Here is a 21,753-nt window from a genome sequence, read left to right as displayed (position 1 = left end):
GTTTTTATCTTCACATCTAGGCCAGAGTTTTGACTCTTTCTAACCGTTCTTTTACTCATCTCACAAAGGACTGTGTTTGCAGTAACCTGAGTAAGAGAAGAAACTTATACCACACCCACATGCAGGCATGCGAAAGCATCTGCACAAACCTACAAATGCATGCACACCCATGCATATGGATTCGTGCATGCATATGCATGTAAAATGTGCATGTATGCAAAAATTATAGACATGCAAACAGAATATTTCAAGGCTACTATATATCTACATATATAAATTTGTATTAATTACAGTTATCCCTAATCCATTATTTAATGATTGGAAAAGTAAATAATCAGTGTCTGCAAAGTGTAAAATACTTTAAAAAATTATAATTTGCAGATTTATTGCCCATCAAGTGTTTAGTGGATTACTGTTATAAAACTCATTGCTGCCATCATTAAATTTGAATAAGAACACATTCAGTGAGTTGAAATTACAGTCTGTGATTTACGCAGACAACAATGGTACAAAGGTATAGACAAAAAAGTTCCGATTAATGTTTTAGGGTTGGTGATAGATAGTATCAGAGTCTGTACAGTTTAGAGTATCTTCCTCAAGCACGGAGTAAATGTGATATTTTGACCACAAAAATTGTTTGAGAAATGAACCCAGTAAGTGTTGTTTCTTTGTTTTCCCTGTTATTTCATAATTTCCATAGATATTGTCAAACGCAAAAGCCAATAGTTGCTATTGTTGCACCAAATAACAGTGTTGAAAATTTGAAGACTATTGCAAATAAAGGTATTTTTGCCCAATAAAACAAGCAGTTTGTGTTTTTGAATAAAAAAAAAAAAATTCTGGAAAATCTGGACCATTTTAAATTAGTTTCAAAACTGGTGATCATCAAGTGTAGCTAAATGGTGAATAAAAACTTTCAACCAAAAAAACCCCACAAAATGATGCCCTCCTTTTTTCTCATTTCTCTCCTTTACTCAGCTCTTTGGAGATATATGATATAAATAGAAGTGCTTAATGAGTATAAATATACTCATTTTGGATATATATATATATACTTACTATGGATTTCCTAACTGCCACTGTATCACCATAAAAAAGGCAAAAGGCAACCACTACTGACCTGAAACTAATGATAGACCCTATAACTGGTTCTGCTGGAAGCTATAACTATTCATCCTATGTTGGACCTTATGATACTGTCAGGACCAGGGATGCCCCGACACTGTATTCACATTTTTTATAAACTGTCAATGTTGCATTTTTTGTTTTATTAAATCTTTTTAGTTTTTTAAATTTCAAAACTGAGAGGGTAGATTCCAATGAACTCATGTTACAAGCTGGTTTATATGACACTATCAGAAGATAGCTATGTGGTCGATTCTATCACAGTGCTTGCAAAGTCTATTCCATAGTTTAAGCTTAGTGGCAGCACCTCAATCGTTTTTATTTGATTATTTACTCACAAATTTATGCACAATTAAATGAAGCCTATGTAAAAGACATTAAAATAAAACATCATTCAAATGTTTTTAAATACCAATATTAAAACTATAGTACAAAGTTTCATTTGCAGATAATCTATAATGTACCACATAATTCTCTGTCTCTAAAATTGAATAACGGAGGCAAGTCAGTAAACTCCATGTGTTTTACACCCCTCTCATCATACCTGTTAGTATTTTAATTTTATACTTTTAACATTAATGCCTTTGCATTTGCAAGAACTGAACATGAAACATCAGGTTTCCTATTGTAAATGTCTTTTTTCTTTATGAAATAAAAAAATGAATGAAAATCACTACAAGCCTCTTAAACCAGGCATGGATACACACACACGACACATGCACACGCTTACGGGAAGGGAGAGAGAGTTGAAGAACAAAACACCTGTGTTTGTTAGCATAATTATCTCCCTAGTATTAAAATATTGCAGTTCAAATTTAAGTTTACTATAAGTACAGTATAAAATGAACGTAAATGTGAATATAATATTATAAAGCTATCTACTCTTCTGCTTATACTGTTAATGAGTCGGTCTAAATGTATGAAAAAAAAATGTATAATGAATTTGGGTGCGTCGAAGTTTTTTTTTGGTTTTTTTTTTTTTGCAAGAGTATACCGTATAACTAGCTTTTACACTTGTGCCCTCGAATAAGATAAAAACTGCTATTGCTATGCTTTTGCAAGTGAAATTATCTTCGTCTCTTCTGACTTCCAGAAACAGCAAAGGCTTGAAAGCTAATTCAACAAGTCGGTCAAGCAACAAGTTCGAAAGCGGAAATGCAGACGATTAAAAAAAAAAAGCAAATAAACAATACAAGAGACCAAGTTTCCAAACAAGTTTTTTTGTTACACTTGGTCTGTCTCTACTTTATTCTACTTTAAGCGAAAATAAATAATCAGTATCCATGTATCAGAAATTAATACACGAAATCCAATTTTAAATATAATCTGAAGAGGCATTCCTCCAAGTGAAGACAGTGCTGAGAGAGCAGACGCCTAATGTGCTTTTCGGGCCCCTTTCTCCAAAAGTGCATGAAACTATAAATATACTTACATGTAAAATGTGATTCGTCCTGCGGATCGTTCTGTAATATGGGTTGGAAGTAAAGTCTGAAATTCTTCATGTTTCCGATGTATCACAGGTATATTACTGCCAAGAGCATTCTTACAAGTACGCAGCCATGACACCGGAAGTAAAACCCCGCAACTCTTCAGCTTTGAGAAAACAGTCACGCTTCATCAAGAAGCATGGCGTTATCGTGGATGATATGTTTGATCGGCACAATAATTTTAATGCCAGTAGAGGCTCTCTACGAAGATCAAGTTGGGATATATGATTGGTATTACTTAATTGAAGTTTGTTTTTCATGTTTATATTTTGGTTTCTAAGGCTGCTAATCCTGATCGGTGTTCACAGTAGGGTCAATCCTTGCACTTACCCTCTTTCAGTAATTGTGTAATTAGCGAACCCAGTGAAAAGATTTAATTTATTATAGGTCACAGAGAATTATGTTATCCTACACGTCATCAAGAAGTCAGTTCATCTGTTGTCTTGACTTTTCTTTTTTTCGCTTCCAAACACAATCCCTTCTTTCCTTACCCTTATTCTAACGCAACAACTATTTCCCTAGCCTGATGTGCTATATTTTGTATATGTATTGTAACGTGTCATCGTTTTCAACAAATTTTAGAAGAAGTTTTCTCATAATTTACGTAATTAATCTACATAATTTGCTACAATTTAAAATGCTTTTCTCTTATTTATTTCTGAGTCTGAGTTTTCACTATATGTAGGAAACAGGATTATGTAGGAAAACTTACCCACGTACATTGGGAGTCAATGACATCAGGATTAAGTGGGAAGAGGATATTTGTAGCCACTGAGCTTAATGTCTTGGCAGCTGTCAATGCTCATGATGGATCGATTGGTAAGTCAAAATCCCCAAGTGTTTATGAACTTCTGCTACATCTTTAACTCCTCTATAGGCATTGCAAAGGAATAAATATAAAGGGAAAGGATTCTCCTGATCTGCAGGAAAGTCCATCATCCCCAAATATAAGCGCCACCTGTCACGAAGGCAGTGATGATTATGAGGTCTTAGGTTAAGAATTTGTTTTGGGGCATATGTACATTACTATGTATGTGGCACATAGACAAACACTGGTGGTCATCAAAAGTTTCCTCCTTTCCTGCACAGTGTCAAACAACTGCCAGGTGAAAGCACCTTCTTATTAATAAGCCAACCTAACCACTAAAACATATATACTTATGGTAATGTCACATAAACTGGCATGTAGTAACAACATTTTAAAGCTACTGTAAAAAACACATTCTGAAATGTGATGAGATGTACTCATTATTGCAGACAGTATTTTACAAATAATCATTTAAAAAAAACTTTTGTGTTAACATATTTTTTAATAAATAAGTGCTTATAGAGCATCTTACCCCACCAACAAAGGTGGGCTCAAAGTGCTTACATCAAGTCGCATAAGCACACACTTAACTGTAGGCAGCAAATATGTCTTACAATTCATTCACCATCATTCAAGTTATAGCTACTCTCTCTTTCATGCATTCACACATGCACACAGAGTATGTAGGGTTAACCAGCAATGGTCATCTTTTGCCACTTCACCACCAACTTCCCCCTACCTACCAATCTTTGTGAGTTAACATTTCTCTATCTCTCTGTCTATTCCTCTTCGTGCATCAGGTTGCACATAAGGCCTCAACCAGAGTCCGCCACCGATGTCGATCGAGTTAACATTTAACCTCTTTAAAAACCTAGCTATAAGCAGCATGATCTAAAGTTACAGATATGCATTTTTATTGATTAACTAGTTTTAATTACCTAAATGGAAGATCTTACACGATGCATGAGGGTTTTTTTTATGTGCTAAAGAAGTAGTTACACATGCACATTTAAAAATACTTTGATATAATTTTTGTCCAGCAGAGTAGACTTTAACTTAATATTTGTGGTGCTATTTTGGTTAGTGTGCTGCATGTTTTACCCTTACATCTTTCAGCATGGCGACAAGTTGCAGAGGATGATGCACGCGGAAGAATAGATGCACTGCTTTACAACAACAACTGTAAGACACCATTTTTCATGTGACAACATATGTTTTGGCATATATCATTGGTGCAAGGAAGACTACTCTTTTATATTATTGATGATGTCAGATTAAGTTCTCTGTTCTTGGCAGATAATAAAATAAAACCAAGATGGTTTACTGATAACTGCTTATCACTTTGTTAATAATTCTACTCACAAAAACAAATTGCTTTTGAGGCTTGCCTGTGTGCATTGCAAGATGTTTGTTTTCTTAGACATTCTGACTGTACAAGCTGGAGGAAAATTTGTCAGGAGTTGGCATACACAAACAGGAAACTTGCATTGGGAACGATACCTATCATCCGAAGAATCAATGATGTAAGCTTTTTTTTTTTTTTCCCTCCAAGCAAACATATTCTTGATATAGTTTTTCTGAGCTTTTGTTAAAACTAGTGCTGCAAATATTAAGAAAGAAATGAGCAGGTGATAGAAGTGTATTATTCAAGACAACATTTTTAGATTTTCTTATTCGATTTGTTTGCTTTACTTATTTATTAAAGGTGAAAGTGTTCGTGTTGTGATTTGGATTTACATGATACTTTGATTATGCTAAAGTGGAATTTTTGATGAGAGTTGCTTCAATTATAACATAATTAAATTTGTTTCAAATAGATGCTTAAAATGAACTAAAATTATTGCAGTTTCAATATAATAATTCTTTTTTCTTGTTTCTTATTCTATATTTTCCCAATTTTATTTTATTCTCAGATATGTCCACTTTTACAGTAACTTAGATTAATAACTGTTGATAGATTTTATTTTTCTGTCACAACATTAGTGGCTTGTCAAATGCATAATTTACTACAAAAACCAACTTTTTTTCATCCTTGTTACAGTGCCACAGCTTTGTTCAAAAATGCAGATAAAGGTTGGTATGCATATAACCTTTCGTCAATGCCTACTTATATTTAAATTTTTGATACTTTCAACTGGAAAAGAGCATATTTCTTAACCATATTTCTGATTTTCATTATTAAATGTACGTGTAAAAATATATGTGTATATGTGAGCAGTATGTATATATCAATAAGTTTCTTGTTTAATACACAGGCATCAATGTACATTCCTTTATGAAAGAGCTGTGATAGTAACATACACTGTGCACACCTGTAATTAACTGGCTTGCATTTTCATTGTGTTGTCTTGAAGACTCTATCATCGTGGCAACGGCCAATGCACTGTATTCCCTGAAAACCTCAGATGGTAAAACAGAGTGGGAGGTAAATCTTCCAGACAGGTTTGTGGCATTTTTTAATGGGTAACTTTCTACCCAGCCCCCACACCACAAAAAAATAATTTGTTGAAGTTCTTAGTGATTTGGAAGTAGAGCCCTGTAACATTTCAGTTGTTGGGGATTGAGATGTTAAAGATCACACTTATCTCAATCTTTTTTTTTTTTTTTTTTTTTTTTTTTTTTTTGTGAGGCCTTTACCTATCTCCTTTTCTTCATTCTTTCTTTTCCTAACCCTATAAGGGGGTCAAATCCATGTTCAACTGCTGAGACAGCTTAAAGAAATATTTGTAATGTGTATCAAACCAGTTATTGTGTGTATGAGTGTGATGGGGATGGGCATGCGCACATCCAGCCTCAAATGTCTGTGCTCAGAATTTGAACTTTGCACTTTTTGGGTTCCTACATGGTGGTGATAGAACTAACATTAGCCCATGGATATAGGTGTTTTACAAAAGTTTATTTGTGTTTCTCTTTTCTGTACCTTTAATTTCTCTTAATACATTGCTGATAGCATTTGCTTTTATTGCGGATGTTATCAGTGATACAGTAGAACGCTGGTACCTGTCACTTCGCTCTGATGGGAGTGTCGCAGTTGTTGGTGTGTCCCCCAAAGTCCGTGTGGCTGTAATGGTTGTGGGGCCTGATGGGAAGACAAAGATTCAAGTGCGTAAACTTCCAGCTCAATGGATCACAAAAGATACCAGGTGTGTGGAGCTGTATGGTTGGTTGATGCAATTAGAGTCGTGGATGATATGTTTTATGCAGGTGTCTGGCATGTAAGGTTGTGTAGAGCTTTCTTACACAGACAGTTCATTTTTTTTCCATAAATTTTATTTCCATTTTTTTAAAACAGCTGTCAGCTGGTAGGAGGAGAGGGCTTTCTGTGTTACTCTTCAGCTTCTGGTTCATTCCATTTCCTCTCAGTGACTGATGGACAGGTCTTTATAACAAAGGCAGTTTCGGTGAGCAAATTTGAATGCTAAGAAGAATTTGCTTTTGCATCTCAGCATTTTGTTAGATCTGATGTAAATGGTCTGTTATCTGTCAAGAATTATAAACTAATTACATGTTAACTAAGGTTTCCTGCTGAACAAAGTTCCTTCAAGGAAAATAACACCTAATGTCTTAAGTTTCCATCTGTATTTATGCATGCTGTGAAGGTTTATTGTTCTCATGTCCATGAATCCTGTAGGAAATAAGTTGTAGTAAACTTAAACTTGAAAAGAGTTAACCTTAAAAGTGTGATGGCTACCCCGTGTTTTCAGTGTGGCAGGTTTGAAGGCAATTACCATGCAAATTTCCCCTTTTATTTAGGAACTTGGCTTCTTGCCAACTTCTGAAATGAAACTGGAGGCCATAGCAACAGAAAATGGTGGTTCTTCTCCATGGGTGCTTCTTCAAGTATCTAGAAATCACATGGCTTTGCTGTCAGTTTCCAGTAGTGATTTCAAAGTTGTGAAAGACCTGCCAAAAGTGAGCATATTTGCATTTGAACTCATGATATTACTTTGTTTAAGGAATCATCTTACATTCATGAAATTATTTTTAAATAATGACTTGTCCAGGTTCAGCTTCATTCCCTACTTTTATAACTCAGGATGATTAACTCCAGTCCCTTGTCCTTGATCGGTGAGATATTAGCCATTTAGCATCACCATTGTATAGAAAAAGGTAAAACTCCTGACATCATGAAAGTACAACAGGTGATTGTTCCCTGGAATTGGAATCTTGTACTACTGAGTTCATTCTTGTCACCTGAACTTGTTTTTTGACTCAAGGCAGACCTTGAAATAAAGCAGAAGAGTGGCGGGGGTACTTTGGGGAAATTTTAAAATACCCTTCATTTACTTCATTCAACATATGGTGTTGTACTAGCAAAGTATAAAGTTTCTTTACCAGCTCTATGACTTTTCTATCCATTTTTTCATTTAAGAATTTTTTTTTTAGCTATTTTTATGCTGTACATTGCATACAGGTGGAGGCTGCTGAGGTGGCTTATGAAGGTGACAGTAAAGTCCTCCTGACAGTACAGCGGGCAGACCCAGAGGTAAAAACAATGATCATTGTGTGTAGCATGGCATATGCCACCTACGGAAGAAGTTTATGTTGCAGTGAGGACTGTTGGCATCAGAATGATTTTGTTTTGATGTGCATCTGTTGGAAAAGATTTTGTTTGATCTGGAAACAAAATCCAAGGAGATATTATAAAGTGGTAAATTAACACTTTTTGAATAGCTGTAAAGCAGGTCATTGTTTCCAGAGCTGACTTTTGTGTATGTGCTGCAGACAGTTGAATTCACTGGGATGGACCTGGCAAGCATGTCTGAGCAGACGGACATTTCACAGCGAATATCGGTACTGTCTGGTCATGGCACTATAGAGAAGGTATGTGATGGTGGCAGATACAAGGAGAATAGCATTTGAGAGTAATTTTCAAATAGAATTGTTAAATATTTGTGTGGTGTAATTGATTGTTATTTTACTCAAATTTGGATTTCAAATGCTGGCAGTATACTGGCTAGAAGTCCTCAAGTTGTTTACTAGCTGTTGTCCACCATGCAGATTTTCCCATTGCTCTTTACCAAAAAGAAGGATGGTCACTTGGGAGCCAAGGTCCTGATGCTGGCTCAGGATTATTCTCTTCACTGTACTCACAAGGCAGGTCAGTGGATAAGAAACAATACTCCTGTTTTTGGTGCGGAGGATAAAAAACACAATTATATGAACTTATGCTTGAGAAAGTGTGCCAGATGATCTCAGCTATTTTAACATTTTTACTTTCTTTCTTCTTTTTCTTTTTTTTTGTGCAGTGTTTACGAATTTTTTTCCTTAATTATTGAGTCCACGTCTTGCATCAGGTTGTGAATATCAGAAGCTAGCCTTTTGATAGCATATGATTCAGATATCTTAATGGGACTTAAAAAACCCACCTGTTTTAGCATCAGAATCTGTACTGGCTGCATCTCAGTTTTCTTGCCACCCTCTTTCATTTGCTTTTACTCAGAACTTATGAAAGATTCGTTGGGAACTTCTTAGAGCAGCCACTAAGAGAACATTTTATTGTGGCCTAAAGTAGCCTGCTAAGCTACTTTATATTCACCATGTTATAATAAACATAATTTTGTCTCGTTCTTAGGAAAATCTCCATGGCGACGAGAAGAGGCATTGGCATACATTCTCTCAGTTGAAATGGTTGACCTTCCCGTATCTGAAAATGAAGCAAAGTTTGAGGATGAATTTGGTTCAGGAAAAGGTAAATTCATTAAGACCACAATTTTCAAAAACTTCAAGTTATTCTCTGAAGTCGGCCATGTTTTAGCCATTTATTAAATATTTTGAGTGAACACCTCAGTCTGTTAGTACCATTTTGTTAGCATGTTACAATTGAGCAGAAATTGTGTTGAAGGCACAAGTGATATGAATTGGAAGTTGTTCACAATTTGCTTTATTATGCAAGATGCTCAGATTCATTGAATTACCTGATAAACTTTCAGCTGTCTGTTATGAAAAAAATAATCCTGTGCTTGTCTCAAAACAATTTTCATTTGCAGATGACATTTTGGCCATGTTTGTGAAGCGTATTAAAGTGCAGGTGCTGCAGCTGCAGGCTAGTAATTGTTTTATGCTTTTGTTTTGCTTTTATTGTGAGTCAAAAACTATATGAATGATATGAAGCAGTTCTTGTTTCCATAGACTTGTCTTTCCATTTAAAACAAAGTAAATCAGCCTGGATTTAGAATTACTTAATGTGATAATTTTATAAAATTCTAGTCCATATCCAGATAGCTGAGATATTTAAAGTGTATTTTGTTTTAACCTGTCGCAGGGATTTGTGGAGCATATTATTCAGAAACTTGTTGGACATCGTCACCATCATCCAGTGATCAGCAAGAGTGATGCTGGTGATGCCAACAGTGATGAAGATGATGGGGAAGATGAAGATAGTGGCCTTGTACGTGATGCATTCAGCCTTCACAAGATGATCGTAGCTGTTACTGGTGCTGGCAAGGTGAGTATTTGACGATGCAGAGGGCATTCTGCATAGAATGGAATTATAGAGAGTTTGAGAAGATTTGCAGAGAGGGGAGCAATGCAAAAAGAATAGCAGATGTTCAGGGAAAAGTGAAGATGTAATTGGAAAAGTCATTAAAGAATTTAAATAATGAGAGATTGAGGTTATGAGCCATTGATAAAGCTGGCTGATAAGTATTTTTGAAAACCTTAGTTTTAGTTTAGTTTATTCTTTGTTACTCCTCTAGGAGAATAGGGCTGCAACGTTTAAAAGCCTTAATGACTCCATAAGCTTCTAGAAGTTCTGAATTTCAGAGAAATTTTAAGATCATTCAGTGATATGCTAGCAACCCTAACATGAATTTGCCATCTCAGGCTCTTTTCAGCAATTTGAGGTTTTTCTAGAAGTTTCCTGCTGCCATGACAGTTATGAACTTCTGTTTGAGAAAACATTGCATTCAATATATCGCTTTATTGTGGAATTACATGGATAACTTTTACAACTTTCAGGTGTATGGTGTGCGCAGCCATAATGGTAAAATTGCCTGGCAGCATTTTTTCCCAAGTCTTGTGCCATTCAATAGACAGGGTGATGAAAAGCTGTTACTGTTTATACAGCGGACCACTGCACATTTTCCCCATCCTCCCCAGTGTGCTATCTTGGGTGCCAGTCGAGTAAGTCTTCTATTTTTGCATGTAAAGAACAAGGAAATAAAATTTATGGATAATGCATCTTGAATTTCTTTTAATATGTGTCTTTTCTTATGCTCTGCTACTTCTCACCAATGGGTCAGTATTTAAATATTTTCCAACTCTTAAGTTTATTTTAGTGATATGCATCAGTGTGTTTTCTTTTATTTGTCAGGAGACTGGTAATGGGCTGATTGCCATCATCAATCCAGTGACAGGTGCCATATTGAAAGACACACCACCTGGTGGTCTTGACTTAGGATTCAAGGTTATCCAGGCACAGTTACTGGATGTTTATGATGAGGAATTCTTGAAGGGCATTCTCTTAGTTGATTCAGAAGTCAAGGTAAACTACTGTTAATGTATTTGACTATTTTTATTAATTTGAATTTTTTATTTTATATTTTATGCTAGTCTACTTGTTTTTTTTTTTTTAATGTAAGAGTATTTTTAGTGTAATGTATTGTTCCTGTTAACAGTTATTCTCTGCAATCATTTTCAAGATATATGTCTCATTGTTTCTTTATAAATCATTGATCTCTCCAAGAGCCTGTTACTAGTCACTGCTTCCCTTTCTTGCTCACATATATGCATGTGTGCAAAAATCTTCACTACCGCAGATGTATTCATATTTGTGTCAGATTTATTTTTTAATTGCTGCATTGCAGGTCCATTTTTACCCAAGCTCTATGAAATCTGTGGTTCTGCCTGTGTTGAACAACTTGTATCTTCACCTTACCAATCAGGATATGGGTATGATGGACGGATATCGACTTATTACTCGTGGGCAGGTTTGCTGGTTTTTCAACTTCCCTTTAAACTTGTCTAAGGCATCACGAATTTCTTTTCCACACTATTCTATTTTATTTTTGCTATTGTTTTAGCTGCAGGACAACATGTTAGTATAAATTGATCTTTTCCCAGGACATTGTGGCTGACAAACTGTGGCACATCGACCTTCAACATGGCCAACAGGTGGTGACAGGTGTTTATGGAAAGAGACCCATAGGTAAGTGATACTTATAGAATCTTCCTCTCAGCATACAAGGAAAAGTCCCTATTATGTACAGCCCTTAGTTACATTAAATCTGTGTGTATTACTGGAAAAGAAATTGTATAATTTTTAACTTTTCCAAAGTTTTAATTTTAAATTTGTCATTGATAAGGATGATGATGATGTATGTGTTTTGGGTTTGGTTTTTTTCCTTTAAGGGAGTCTGTTGGTCAAGTGCTAATGAGCAAGATATAGACACCAAAGGTTGAATGTAAACATTGGTTTTTCTAATATCTCACATGGTGTGTTTCAGAACATGTCCACTCCCAGGGGCGAGTACTTGGAGACCGCAGTGTTCTATACAAGTATCTAAATCCCAACCTTGTTGTGATTATAACAGAAGGGGAGGAAGTCCCTTCTCCTTCTTCAAATAAAGGTAATGGTCTCTTTCTAGCCAGGCTGGTGGTGCAGCTGACATGCATGTTAAGTGTTTGTTCTGATTATTGATGGCACTGTTATTAGATTGAAGTTGTTTACTAGTTTGCTTCAAGTTATGTGCATCTTTTATTTTGTTATCTCATTTTTTTATATTTTTTCTTTGAACTGATGAAAAATCAGAAAAATAGTTTGTGCATACAAAAGATATTTCTTGCATGAGCACTTGCATCAGTATATGTTCCTGAACTAGTGGTTGTGTGTGTGAGATATGTGTGTAAGATAGAATATACACATGTGAGAATGTGAAAGAATGCAAACATTGTCATTTGTCAAAAAAACGGAAATTTGAACAGATGTAACCATGTTAGTTATAATCCTTGTAGAAAGTTCATGTTAATGACAGAATCACATTATTTTTCAGCCTGTGTTTCTCTTATGTTATTCTTTGAGTTTTGAATCATCTGAGTTAATTTTGGTTCGTGTCACTGTCTCACCTTCCTACCAGTGAGCTCTGCATTGGCAGGTCCGTCAGGGTTTTTCAACCTGTACCTGATAGATGGGGTAACAGGACACATAGTGTTTCATGAAAATCACAAGCGAACACGAGGTCCAGTTAAAGTTGTGCATGCAGAAAACTGGGTTGTGGTGAGTATTTGTGATATGTCTAAACATGAACATGTATGTTCATGAGTACATGAGGTAAAGAAAAATGTGCATACACACATTTAAGGGTACATAGATAGTTTGCATATTTGTGTACTTTAAATCATAAAATTTTTTTCCTTTAACGTATTTTAAATAAAATAATGTGCATGATCTCCTGCTCTTTATTATGATTTTTTTTTTTTCTATGACATTGATGATGAGAATAAAAGTATTTTATTACATAAAGTTAATTTATTCAACATACATTCACTGAATGGAAAATAGATCTTTCATTGCTGTAGTCTAAAATAATTCAAATATTGTTTTCAGTACTCGTTTTACAGTGAGAAGCACCGTCGTTGTGAGATGGCAGTGCTAGAACTGTATGAGGGCAAAGAACAGAACAATGCCACAGCTTTCTCATCACTAAATCCACCCCTTAACCCCCTAGTCATGAGACAGTCCTACATTTTCCCAATGCCTATCTACACCATGAGTTCCACTGTAACAGAGAAGGGAATAACCAACAAGAACATTATCAGTAAGTGACTATAGCTATCATTGCTGTTGTCAGAAGGAACTGAAAATACCTAGCTTACACTTGTAGAACTGATGATGAAGCTCTTACAAAATTGCTTATTCATGGTATGTAATGTTGATATATAATAAAATAATCTCATTCACCTCTGTTCTTCATGTCTTCTGATATTCAGTTGCCCTCAAGGTCGGTGGAGTCTTGTCTCTTCCTAAAGCTTTCTTGGACCCAAGGCGGCCATCCATTCCTACTCAAGAGACTATGTAAGTGTCACTAGAACATTATCAGAAGTCAGATTTAAAAATTAGCAGATGTATTTTAACCATGATGGTATAACTCAGGCTCAAGAAACTCTTACATCTCTGGTGCCAGGTCCCACACTTCAGCCAGGGAGAATCTGAGAATTTTTCTACACAAATCTTCCAGTGAAAATTTAGGCACAATTCTTGCTTAAACATTTGTAATAAACCTCAGACTGACCATGAATGATTTTAATTAAAGCAAACTGCATGATTAAAATGTCTAAATAATTCCACTTTTTTTCTCTTTTGCTAGGGAGGAAGGAACAATACCTTATGTTCCAGAACTCCCAGTTAATCTTGAAAGCATTGTGAACTACAACCGCAGCATTTTTAATGTGCGAGCAATCCACACGGCACCTGCGGGCCTTGAGTCTACATCACTCATCCTTGTTTATGGCATTGGCAAGTATCAAACAATAGGCTAGATCTTTCCATCTTTATGAAAAATTTAATTTGTTGCTAATGGAAAAGTTGTTTGCTCATTTATTTGCCTCATGTAATGGCAAAATCAAAAGTAATCTGCTAAGCAGAGGATATTTCCTCCTTGCATATGTGTGTTTTGTTACTTAATAAATGAACGGCTGTATGGCTGTTTAGATGTGTAAATGGACTTGCATGTTATGCATTTGGATTGGTAGCTATTGCCTTATTTAACTGAATACATGTAGGACTTTTAAAATACTTGTTTATAGCAATTTCTGACTACAAAACTGCATGCAGTTATTGCATGCTTGCAAGTAGTCAACTCTGAAAAGTGTTTTAAATGTTCTCTTCATTTACTTGTCAAGTGCAAGTATACTCTTTCATTCATGCATTATCCCCAGCTTTTTCCAATTCATAATTTCATTCTTAATTTTCACTATGCAATACTTTGTAAAGTTTTGGCCATCCCTTTCTGTTACTGGTCTCTATGGGTTCCTTCACTTTTAAGATATGTATATATTCTTTTTTTAACACAGATTTGTTCTACACAAGGGTAACACCATCCAAGATGTTTGATGTGCTCAAAGAAGACTTCGATTATATGTTCATTGGAGGAGTTCTTCTTATCATGATACTGGTCTCATTTGTATCCCAGAAATTAGCAGCCAGGAGGGCTCTAAATAGAGCATGGAAATGATTCTTAAAAACCTTAGGGTATGCTTCTGGTCATTCTTGTGCTTGCATGTGAAAGTTTTAATTTTGAATGTTGAGTGTTAAATTTTTTTTAAATTAAAAGTGATTTGGTTATTTTATTGTTTTGAAATGGGGTGTCTGTTCTGCGTATTTCTTTGTTTGAATGATGCAAGATCACATCACTGAATTATATATAATGTGTTGTTAAGGGTGATAACAGATCTGTCTGATGACTCATGATGGCTAGAATTATGCACTTGTTAGGGCTGTGTTGTTCTCTTCATCAAATAAGTAGTCCAGTGTGCAAGGACCTAACGGTTTCTGTGAATAATTGTCTGCTAGGACAGAGAGATTTTGATATTTACTTTCTTTGACCAAAGAAAGGTTAGCTTTATGTTTCTTAAGGGACAAAAAGCACTATTTGTATATCTGCCTGCACTTGGTGAACATTTGTAATGTTAGGTGTAGAAAGTATGCAATTTGTTATATGTAAAGCCATTCAATATTTAATGGGAGAGTGCATTTGTGTGAGAATGGTTAAGATGATGTGTCCATACAAAAGATCTTACTGTTTGTCCTTTCACCCATTACTTTTGCATAAATAAGCAAAAGATAATTGATGTTTCGTCATCTTTATGCTATGCCTTAGCATTTACAAAACTGTGCTTATTTTTAACACTTTCTCAAAATTTCGTTGTCGAGGTCCAGTCTTAGCTATTTCTTATTCTTGAGACAAAATCTGCTCTAGTCAGACTTCAAATAGTAAATTTATCCATTTATTTATATCAGGAAAAAAATACAAATACTTTAAATTTGAAAAAACCAAGGATTTGGATAAAAATCATTTATAAGTAACTTATTTTTCCTGGGTGCTTAGGGTGAAAATGTCTTTATGCAAAGCATAGATGAATTGTTCCTTGTTTATTTATTCAGAATCCAATGTCTTAGATTTTAAGGTTTTCTTAATATATGGAGTTGTTATATTCATAGTGTGTTATATACTCAGTGTCATTGAAAAGTGGGGTGCAACAGAAGCAAAGAAGGATTTCTTTAATGGCCAAAATAATCTGAAGTCTTTTTAAACAACTTGTGAATCAGGAAGATATATTTAAAATCTGAAAATGTATATTCTTAAGATGAGCAGTTTTTGGTATCTCATATAATTGGTATTTACATGTACTAATGTTATATTGTAATTATCATTTTCTCAAGTTGTCTTCCAACAGATCTCAAAAATGGCAACAACAAAAATTCTACAAATTTAAAGGCTCAGTTTATTTGCACACCCAAGCAAACATGACATGCCCATCTGTTGGTTAAAAAAAAACTTAGGATGTGTTTCTTTATTGATTTTTTTTCATTACCATTGCACGAAATTAAAGTCATTCATTGAGCTTAGCTTCTTACTTTCCCTGACCAGTTGAGGGTAAAGCGATCACAAACTGACAACAGTTTCTCTTCCACATACATTATGTTTGTATAAATTCATTAAGTAATCATGAAAGCTCTAATGAAAGAAATGATACTGGTAAATTCAAAGATGTGTAAATGACAAATAAATTGCGTTTCTAGAAAGGAAGAAAGTGGCTTTGATGGATCCATCACTGCTGTCAAGCCCCGCAAAAAAATCCTCACAGATGAGATTTTACTCCAGGGTCTGGTCCCTGCCACTTCTCCCCTGAAGTTAAAATGGGGGAAAATTATTTATGCCATCTCTTTTTAAAAAAAACAGATGTCAATACCTACAACCAAACCTTTAGATATTTTTTAAACCCAGCAATTCCAAATTAAATGTTCATATCAGTTTCATCTCTTTCAATAAGTAATATTTATCATACTTTCTGGAAAAAGTGGACAGATGGAAAGAAGGCAATGTCAAACTTTCAAAACGCCTGAATTTTCTGAAGTTAAAAGGGAAGAACCAATTGAGAAGGAAAATTCCACCAGGTGTCCTTGCTTTGTACTCACCTATGATCAATGCCATCACAGGAAACCTGTCAGAGCCAAAAAATATCTCTTTCTTGCCATTCACATGGGCAACTATATATGGGGCTCCAAAAGCCTACAGAGACAGGAATAGAAAGTAAAACAATCCACAAATACATAAATGTGTATGCTCTTGTACAGACACAATTTCAAAGCCAGCGAAATATTCCCTCGAGAAATGATATGCTATCAGGCCATAAACAAATTACACAAACCTAAGAAAAGCTTAGAAGCATAAAATCAACAGGTAAAAGGTTCCCAAAATAAACCAAGCCTCCCAGCCACAGTATAGACCCGCCAAATAATACAGCACAGGCCATTAATCCTCTCAGTCCCTTCACCTTTACCTGCATAATAATACATAGTTTAAAAATTCAATCCATTTTGCAGCTCACCCCTAGGTCTAAAGCCTCTTTAGTATAAGCTATCAGCCTGTCCTTGACGTCTTTTTGTGTCATACGATTCAAGGCATCGCTGATTAAATTCTCGTTCATGCCAGCTTTCAATGCAGCCTGTTAATCAGAAAATCTCCTGAGTTCACACTTGTAATGAGTCAAAGTAATGAATTAGGAGAAAATATCACAAATTTAGACAGTACTGAATTCATTATAAATGAATTGATAAACACAATATATATTGAAAGCATTCAAAAGTCTAAAATGGGGATAGTACATGTCGCTAAGTGTACATCTGTAATTATGATTTAGCTTGCTTTGACTGAACATACACATTTATAAGTATAAACAAATAATCTCAAAGAAAACCAATAATGTTTATGGTTACAAAGCTGTCAGATAGCAGAAAAATATCATCTGTGATAATCAAATTTTGACCATATTTCCTTCCACCAAAAAAATATTTAATTTTCTGCATCCCTGTTTTTCTATTAATAGTTTACCTGACAAAAATAAGAAAATATTGATTAAAACTCTTTTAATATCAGTCTCTCACTACAATTATGCTAAAAAAAATTCATTAAAAGATGTATAGTAAGGCAAGATGATATAACATTACAATAGTAGATAAAACAGGAACCTACCACTAGTTCTATCCTCCCTTTACTCTTTCTCCAAATCTTTTCTTCCTACCTCCACATCTACTCTTGTTTCTCTTTCTGTACTGAATGAATGTGTTTTAAGAATTAAAAGTGTCTTTTGATTGATACATCTGTGGTAAATGTCATGTACATGTTGAACATTGTGCATGTTGAATTAACAAAAAAAAAAACCTACCTGTCTAAGGCTCTCTGGTTCAGTAGCATCCAGATCCTACCAGAAATCATATAAAATGTTAACTACATAATAGCCTTTATATGACTATGACATTCTCACATTCACAAGCAGCCCTAAAGGATACAAATAACTGTTATTTTAAGAAACATACTACAAAATAAGTTGAGCTATAGATATAGAAGAATGTCTCAGAAATTTCTTTGGACAAATATATGTAGCAGTTCAGTCTTATCGTTATTCAGTTGCAGCCTGTTTTGGACCATCCAGGACTTTACGTCAACTATGCATTCCTATGTCCATGACAGTAGTCCAGTTATTTTATTAAGCAGAGTTGACTAATGAAGCTGTGCATATCAGCATGTCGCGGTGTGGCATGACATAACATCAGACAGAGGAGATGTATACAACACAAAAAGTATTGGACCCATGACAGACCCTTGCAGGACACCATATCTCAGGACAGAAGCATCTGAGTATACACCATTTTCACACACACACACAGACAGAGTCTGGATTCGGTCCATGACATTTGATCAAAACCAGACAGACATCACGAATTGTTTACAACTTTAAGAAGTGCAGATTCAGTATCATGGCCTTTTCCAAAAGCCAACTGGAATGGATTAAAGAGATAATCTTGCTCTACATGTACAATCTTTTCCAGAAATTTTTATAGAAAAGAACAGGTTTGAAACTTATCTCACAAGTGGATCATTTACCTCAACATAAATGCGGTTCCACAATTCACGAGACAGCTGCTCTGTAAACTCTGGCCTTGTCATGTCTACTGCTGTAATAAATCGTTGTGTTTTCAATGTTCCCTTGGTCACAATCACATTCCAGAAATCCTGCCCACAGTTCAAGAAGTAGAAAAATAGAATTTGTTTGGTTGCTTACCATGCTGAAAAATGCAGTCCCAAAACAAAAAAAAATTAAACACAGCAGCAGATAAAAAGAACTGTCTTGATGGACAAATCTGTGACAAAACAAAGCAAAAAGCAAAGAATGCAGGAAATATGTAAGTGAATTCTCAGTAACTTTCAACATTTGCTCAAACATCTTTACATGTCTGCCCAGACACAGCAGGATCTGTGCCTCTTAGATTAAGCTACATGAACTGGCATGTAAACGTTGAATCTCCCTAAGTGCTTTATTCCCTCTATGTCATATGGAAGAAAGATCCATTATTAAATAAAAGACAAAAAAAGCAAGATTTTGCTTTGTGCCTGCAAGCATACAAGCAAGCCGTCTGGACATAGATCGGATAGAACAGGTATGATCTGTTCTGCTTTGAATTCCTGTAGAATCTGTTACATCTTGCTCAAAATAAGTTCACAACATGGCACTATTTATCTTCATTTCAAATACAGGAAGATTTTGATTTACGTTAGTCCACTGCGGATTTTTCTATAACAAAACCAAATAGATGTGATCTTGAGCATGAATCTCTTACCTTTGGTTGGTTGTATGAAAGATTGAAATACTGTGACAAGTGTTTCATATCTGTGACTAAATATGAAGCCTTGGTGGCATTAGTGGCAGGAGGCTGATTGCCTAGCACAAAACAGAATATTTCTACCTTTGATTTTCTTTGCGAAAAACTTACACTATGCAATAAAAATCAGTTGAAGAAGTATCCTAGTACAGTATTTTAATTGGTGTATTGGTAGACAAAATAACTTTTACAAAGGTTTACTTATGTGCTGGACATTTACTTATGACAGGCATTTATGATGATTATTATTATTAAATTTAGCTCATTATTGCATTTCATTACTTTTTTTGGCTACATGAACCGGGATTTTTGTGTGAAGAAATCTCAAACAGAAACAAGAGTTCAAGCGCTATGTAATTAAAAAGTCTCAGTGTGAGATTTAGGATAGAATGTACAGCTAGCTGTGCATACAATGTATCTGCTGGATAACAAATATTATCGTTCAGGGCATTTTCTTTAATCCTTTCACCATTTCATTTCTTTTTCATCTCCTTGCACCTACACTATCACGAAAAGCAAATGGGGGTTCCTCATATATGTAAATGAAATACTTTTGAATAATAGTTCAGGGCTTCTGCTAAGGCTATAAATTCTTTGGGGTCCCAGGGACCCCTTCTTCAGATTTTTAAGGGGTCCCTGTTCTTCGCCCAAATTTGAATGGGACCCCATTGACGAAAATTGAAGGGGTCCTCCGAACTTTTAATGCGTACTGTACGCAATTTTTTGCGTAAGCAGAAGCCCTGATAGTTGCTGCAGTTGTAATTTTACTTGGTTACAATTACAAAACAGAAAAACTATTAATGCTAACTTTAAACCCTGAAACAAAAAAATGAAAGTGGTCTTTCAATAACGTGCATGTGTGTAAACATATCTTCATCCATTGTTATTAAAGAACTCTAACAAGAACAAAAATAATAATCTTATTATTCAAACATTGAAAAACGTACCAGTAGCCTGCATAATGCCTCCGAGGAAGACAGGTTTCAACTTAAGATCCATGTTCCAAATCCCTTTGTACCGGCACAGTACCTATATAGGGCATGTATATACATATAGAAAAATAATATACAAATATCATTTACAATAAAGAAATGCCTGCATAGCTGACTATAATGATCTATATACCTCGACATATATTATATATAAAGACATATACAAATTGATTCGTGGAAGAATATGATGTAATTCATATTACACACCTTCAAATTATTCATTCTGTTGGTAACATATACTTTCACATTCGTTGTTTTAACTCATAACATTAAAATCACTAAACAAATGAAACACTTATAAAAGAATAATAGTTATACACATTAAAATTTAAACGAAATCGATCAGTTAATAAAATCGTTATAGTTTTGTCTTCTTGGGTGTCATCGACAAGTAAAGCTACAATTATTTTTATTTTTCTCCAAGTTTTCCTAGTATACACATAAGTGTAGAAGCGTGGACTTTGCTCTCTGCTGGACACTAGCAGTGTGTGGAGTACGTTAATTGTGGTAAACATGCAGACGACATGCAAACTTTGTATCTTTTGGTGTCAGCATATAAAGAGCTTAAACATGAACAGTCTAACCTCAAAGGCAAACCGTGAGTAAGGTGAAACGACATCGTAGAAAAATTCGACGAGGGTTTTTTTCGAGCCCATCTTTAAACACGTACAGTAGAATGTCAATGTAACATTCAGAGCACCTTTGACCACCTAACAGATCTGTCACGTGATTTTATTCAACTCTTTCGTCTGCTGCTCTAAGTAAATCAGGTATGCAGAGACCACCGATAGCTATCGGTCACGATAGCGCGGCAAAATTCGTATGCAGGGACCCCCGATAGCCGGCTATCGTACCTATGGGGCTAACGGAGTCTCACCCCTCCATTATACGAACTTATATTACTGGACTGCTGGCTAGCAGACGATTTTTTTTTTTCAGTGGACAACTAAAACGAGGCATATATGATACTCCAAAGCTTCCGGTTTATTCACATTCTTTGTTTAGGCTCGCCGAGACTAACAGCAGAGAACATTGCAAGAGGCTATAAGCGTTGGTCTTGGCAGACAGACAGCAATCTATACACATCCATAATCAGTTGTCACAAAGCCCTCTACCATAACCAGTAACTCAGTTTTGTAGGCATGGTCCTTAGACCAATTAAAATTCGTCTTATTTAAGATATTCAAGAAGCAGATGATAAGTGTGTAACTATTGAGCTATTCACTTTTGCGTGTCATGTGATATGCAAATGAAGGTCATAACCTTTCTGGATGACAACCTCCGCTCAGTGTTTACTGTCGAGGGTTTATTTTAATAGTAACAGCAAATCTGGTCTAAATATCTCAGTGATCATTTATTAAAGTGCACCTTAGACGGTCTGAATTTGCCCAATTTTCTGCGATATATAGAGGATAATAAGTGTAGTAAAACGCAAAGTCGAAGCATCAGCAGTAACTG

The 21,753-nt window shown here is 35.2% G+C and overlaps 2 protein-coding genes across 3 annotated transcripts; one reads left to right on the top strand and one right to left on the bottom strand.

The window, feature by feature from the left end:
* Nucleotides 1–2,724: 2,724 nt before the first annotated feature.
* Nucleotides 2,725–15,983, top strand: LOC112557418 (ER membrane protein complex subunit 1-like). Of its 2 annotated transcripts, none has more exons than XM_025227245.1 (25): nucleotides 2,725–2,843; nucleotides 3,298–3,431; nucleotides 4,537–4,602; nucleotides 4,841–4,943; nucleotides 5,462–5,493; nucleotides 5,775–5,862; nucleotides 6,399–6,563; nucleotides 6,713–6,821; nucleotides 7,174–7,332; nucleotides 7,835–7,906; nucleotides 8,146–8,244; nucleotides 8,422–8,521; nucleotides 8,996–9,112; nucleotides 9,411–9,466; nucleotides 9,686–9,868; nucleotides 10,381–10,545; nucleotides 10,736–10,906; nucleotides 11,229–11,351; nucleotides 11,485–11,569; nucleotides 11,868–11,990; nucleotides 12,516–12,637; nucleotides 12,968–13,178; nucleotides 13,351–13,435; nucleotides 13,728–13,876; nucleotides 14,434–15,983. In XM_025227245.1, the coding sequence occupies exons 1-25, from the start codon at nucleotides 2,752–2,754 to the stop codon at nucleotides 14,592–14,594; spliced, it is 2,970 nt and encodes a 989-aa protein (XP_025083030.1). In that variant the 5' UTR covers nucleotides 2,725–2,751; the 3' UTR covers nucleotides 14,595–15,983. The 2 variants fall into 2 exon arrangements, with proteins under 2 accessions (XP_025083030.1, XP_025083029.1); XM_025227244.1 differs by having other exon boundaries at nucleotides 12,498–12,637.
* On the bottom strand, nucleotides 15,845–21,245 carry LOC112557420 (glutathione S-transferase kappa 1-like). The gene is made up of 8 exons (XM_025227248.1): nucleotides 20,880–21,245; nucleotides 20,251–20,332; nucleotides 19,262–19,362; nucleotides 18,528–18,656; nucleotides 17,809–17,844; nucleotides 16,972–17,088; nucleotides 16,559–16,652; nucleotides 15,845–16,268 (listed from the first exon to the last, which is right to left on the bottom strand). The coding sequence occupies exons 1-8, from the start codon at nucleotides 20,949–20,951 to the stop codon at nucleotides 16,222–16,224; spliced, it is 678 nt and encodes a 225-aa protein (XP_025083033.1). The 5' UTR covers nucleotides 20,952–21,245; the 3' UTR covers nucleotides 15,845–16,221.
* Between the last annotated feature and the right edge of the window lie 508 nt (nucleotides 21,246–21,753).

This window comes from Pomacea canaliculata, linkage group LG2 (assembly GCF_003073045.1).
Source record: "Pomacea canaliculata isolate SZHN2017 linkage group LG2, ASM307304v1, whole genome shotgun sequence".
Classification (NCBI taxonomy): domain Eukaryota; kingdom Metazoa; phylum Mollusca; class Gastropoda; order Architaenioglossa; family Ampullariidae; genus Pomacea; species Pomacea canaliculata.
The sequence above is the reverse complement of the archived record's forward strand: the minus strand, read 5'-3'. Positions and strand labels throughout refer to the sequence as shown.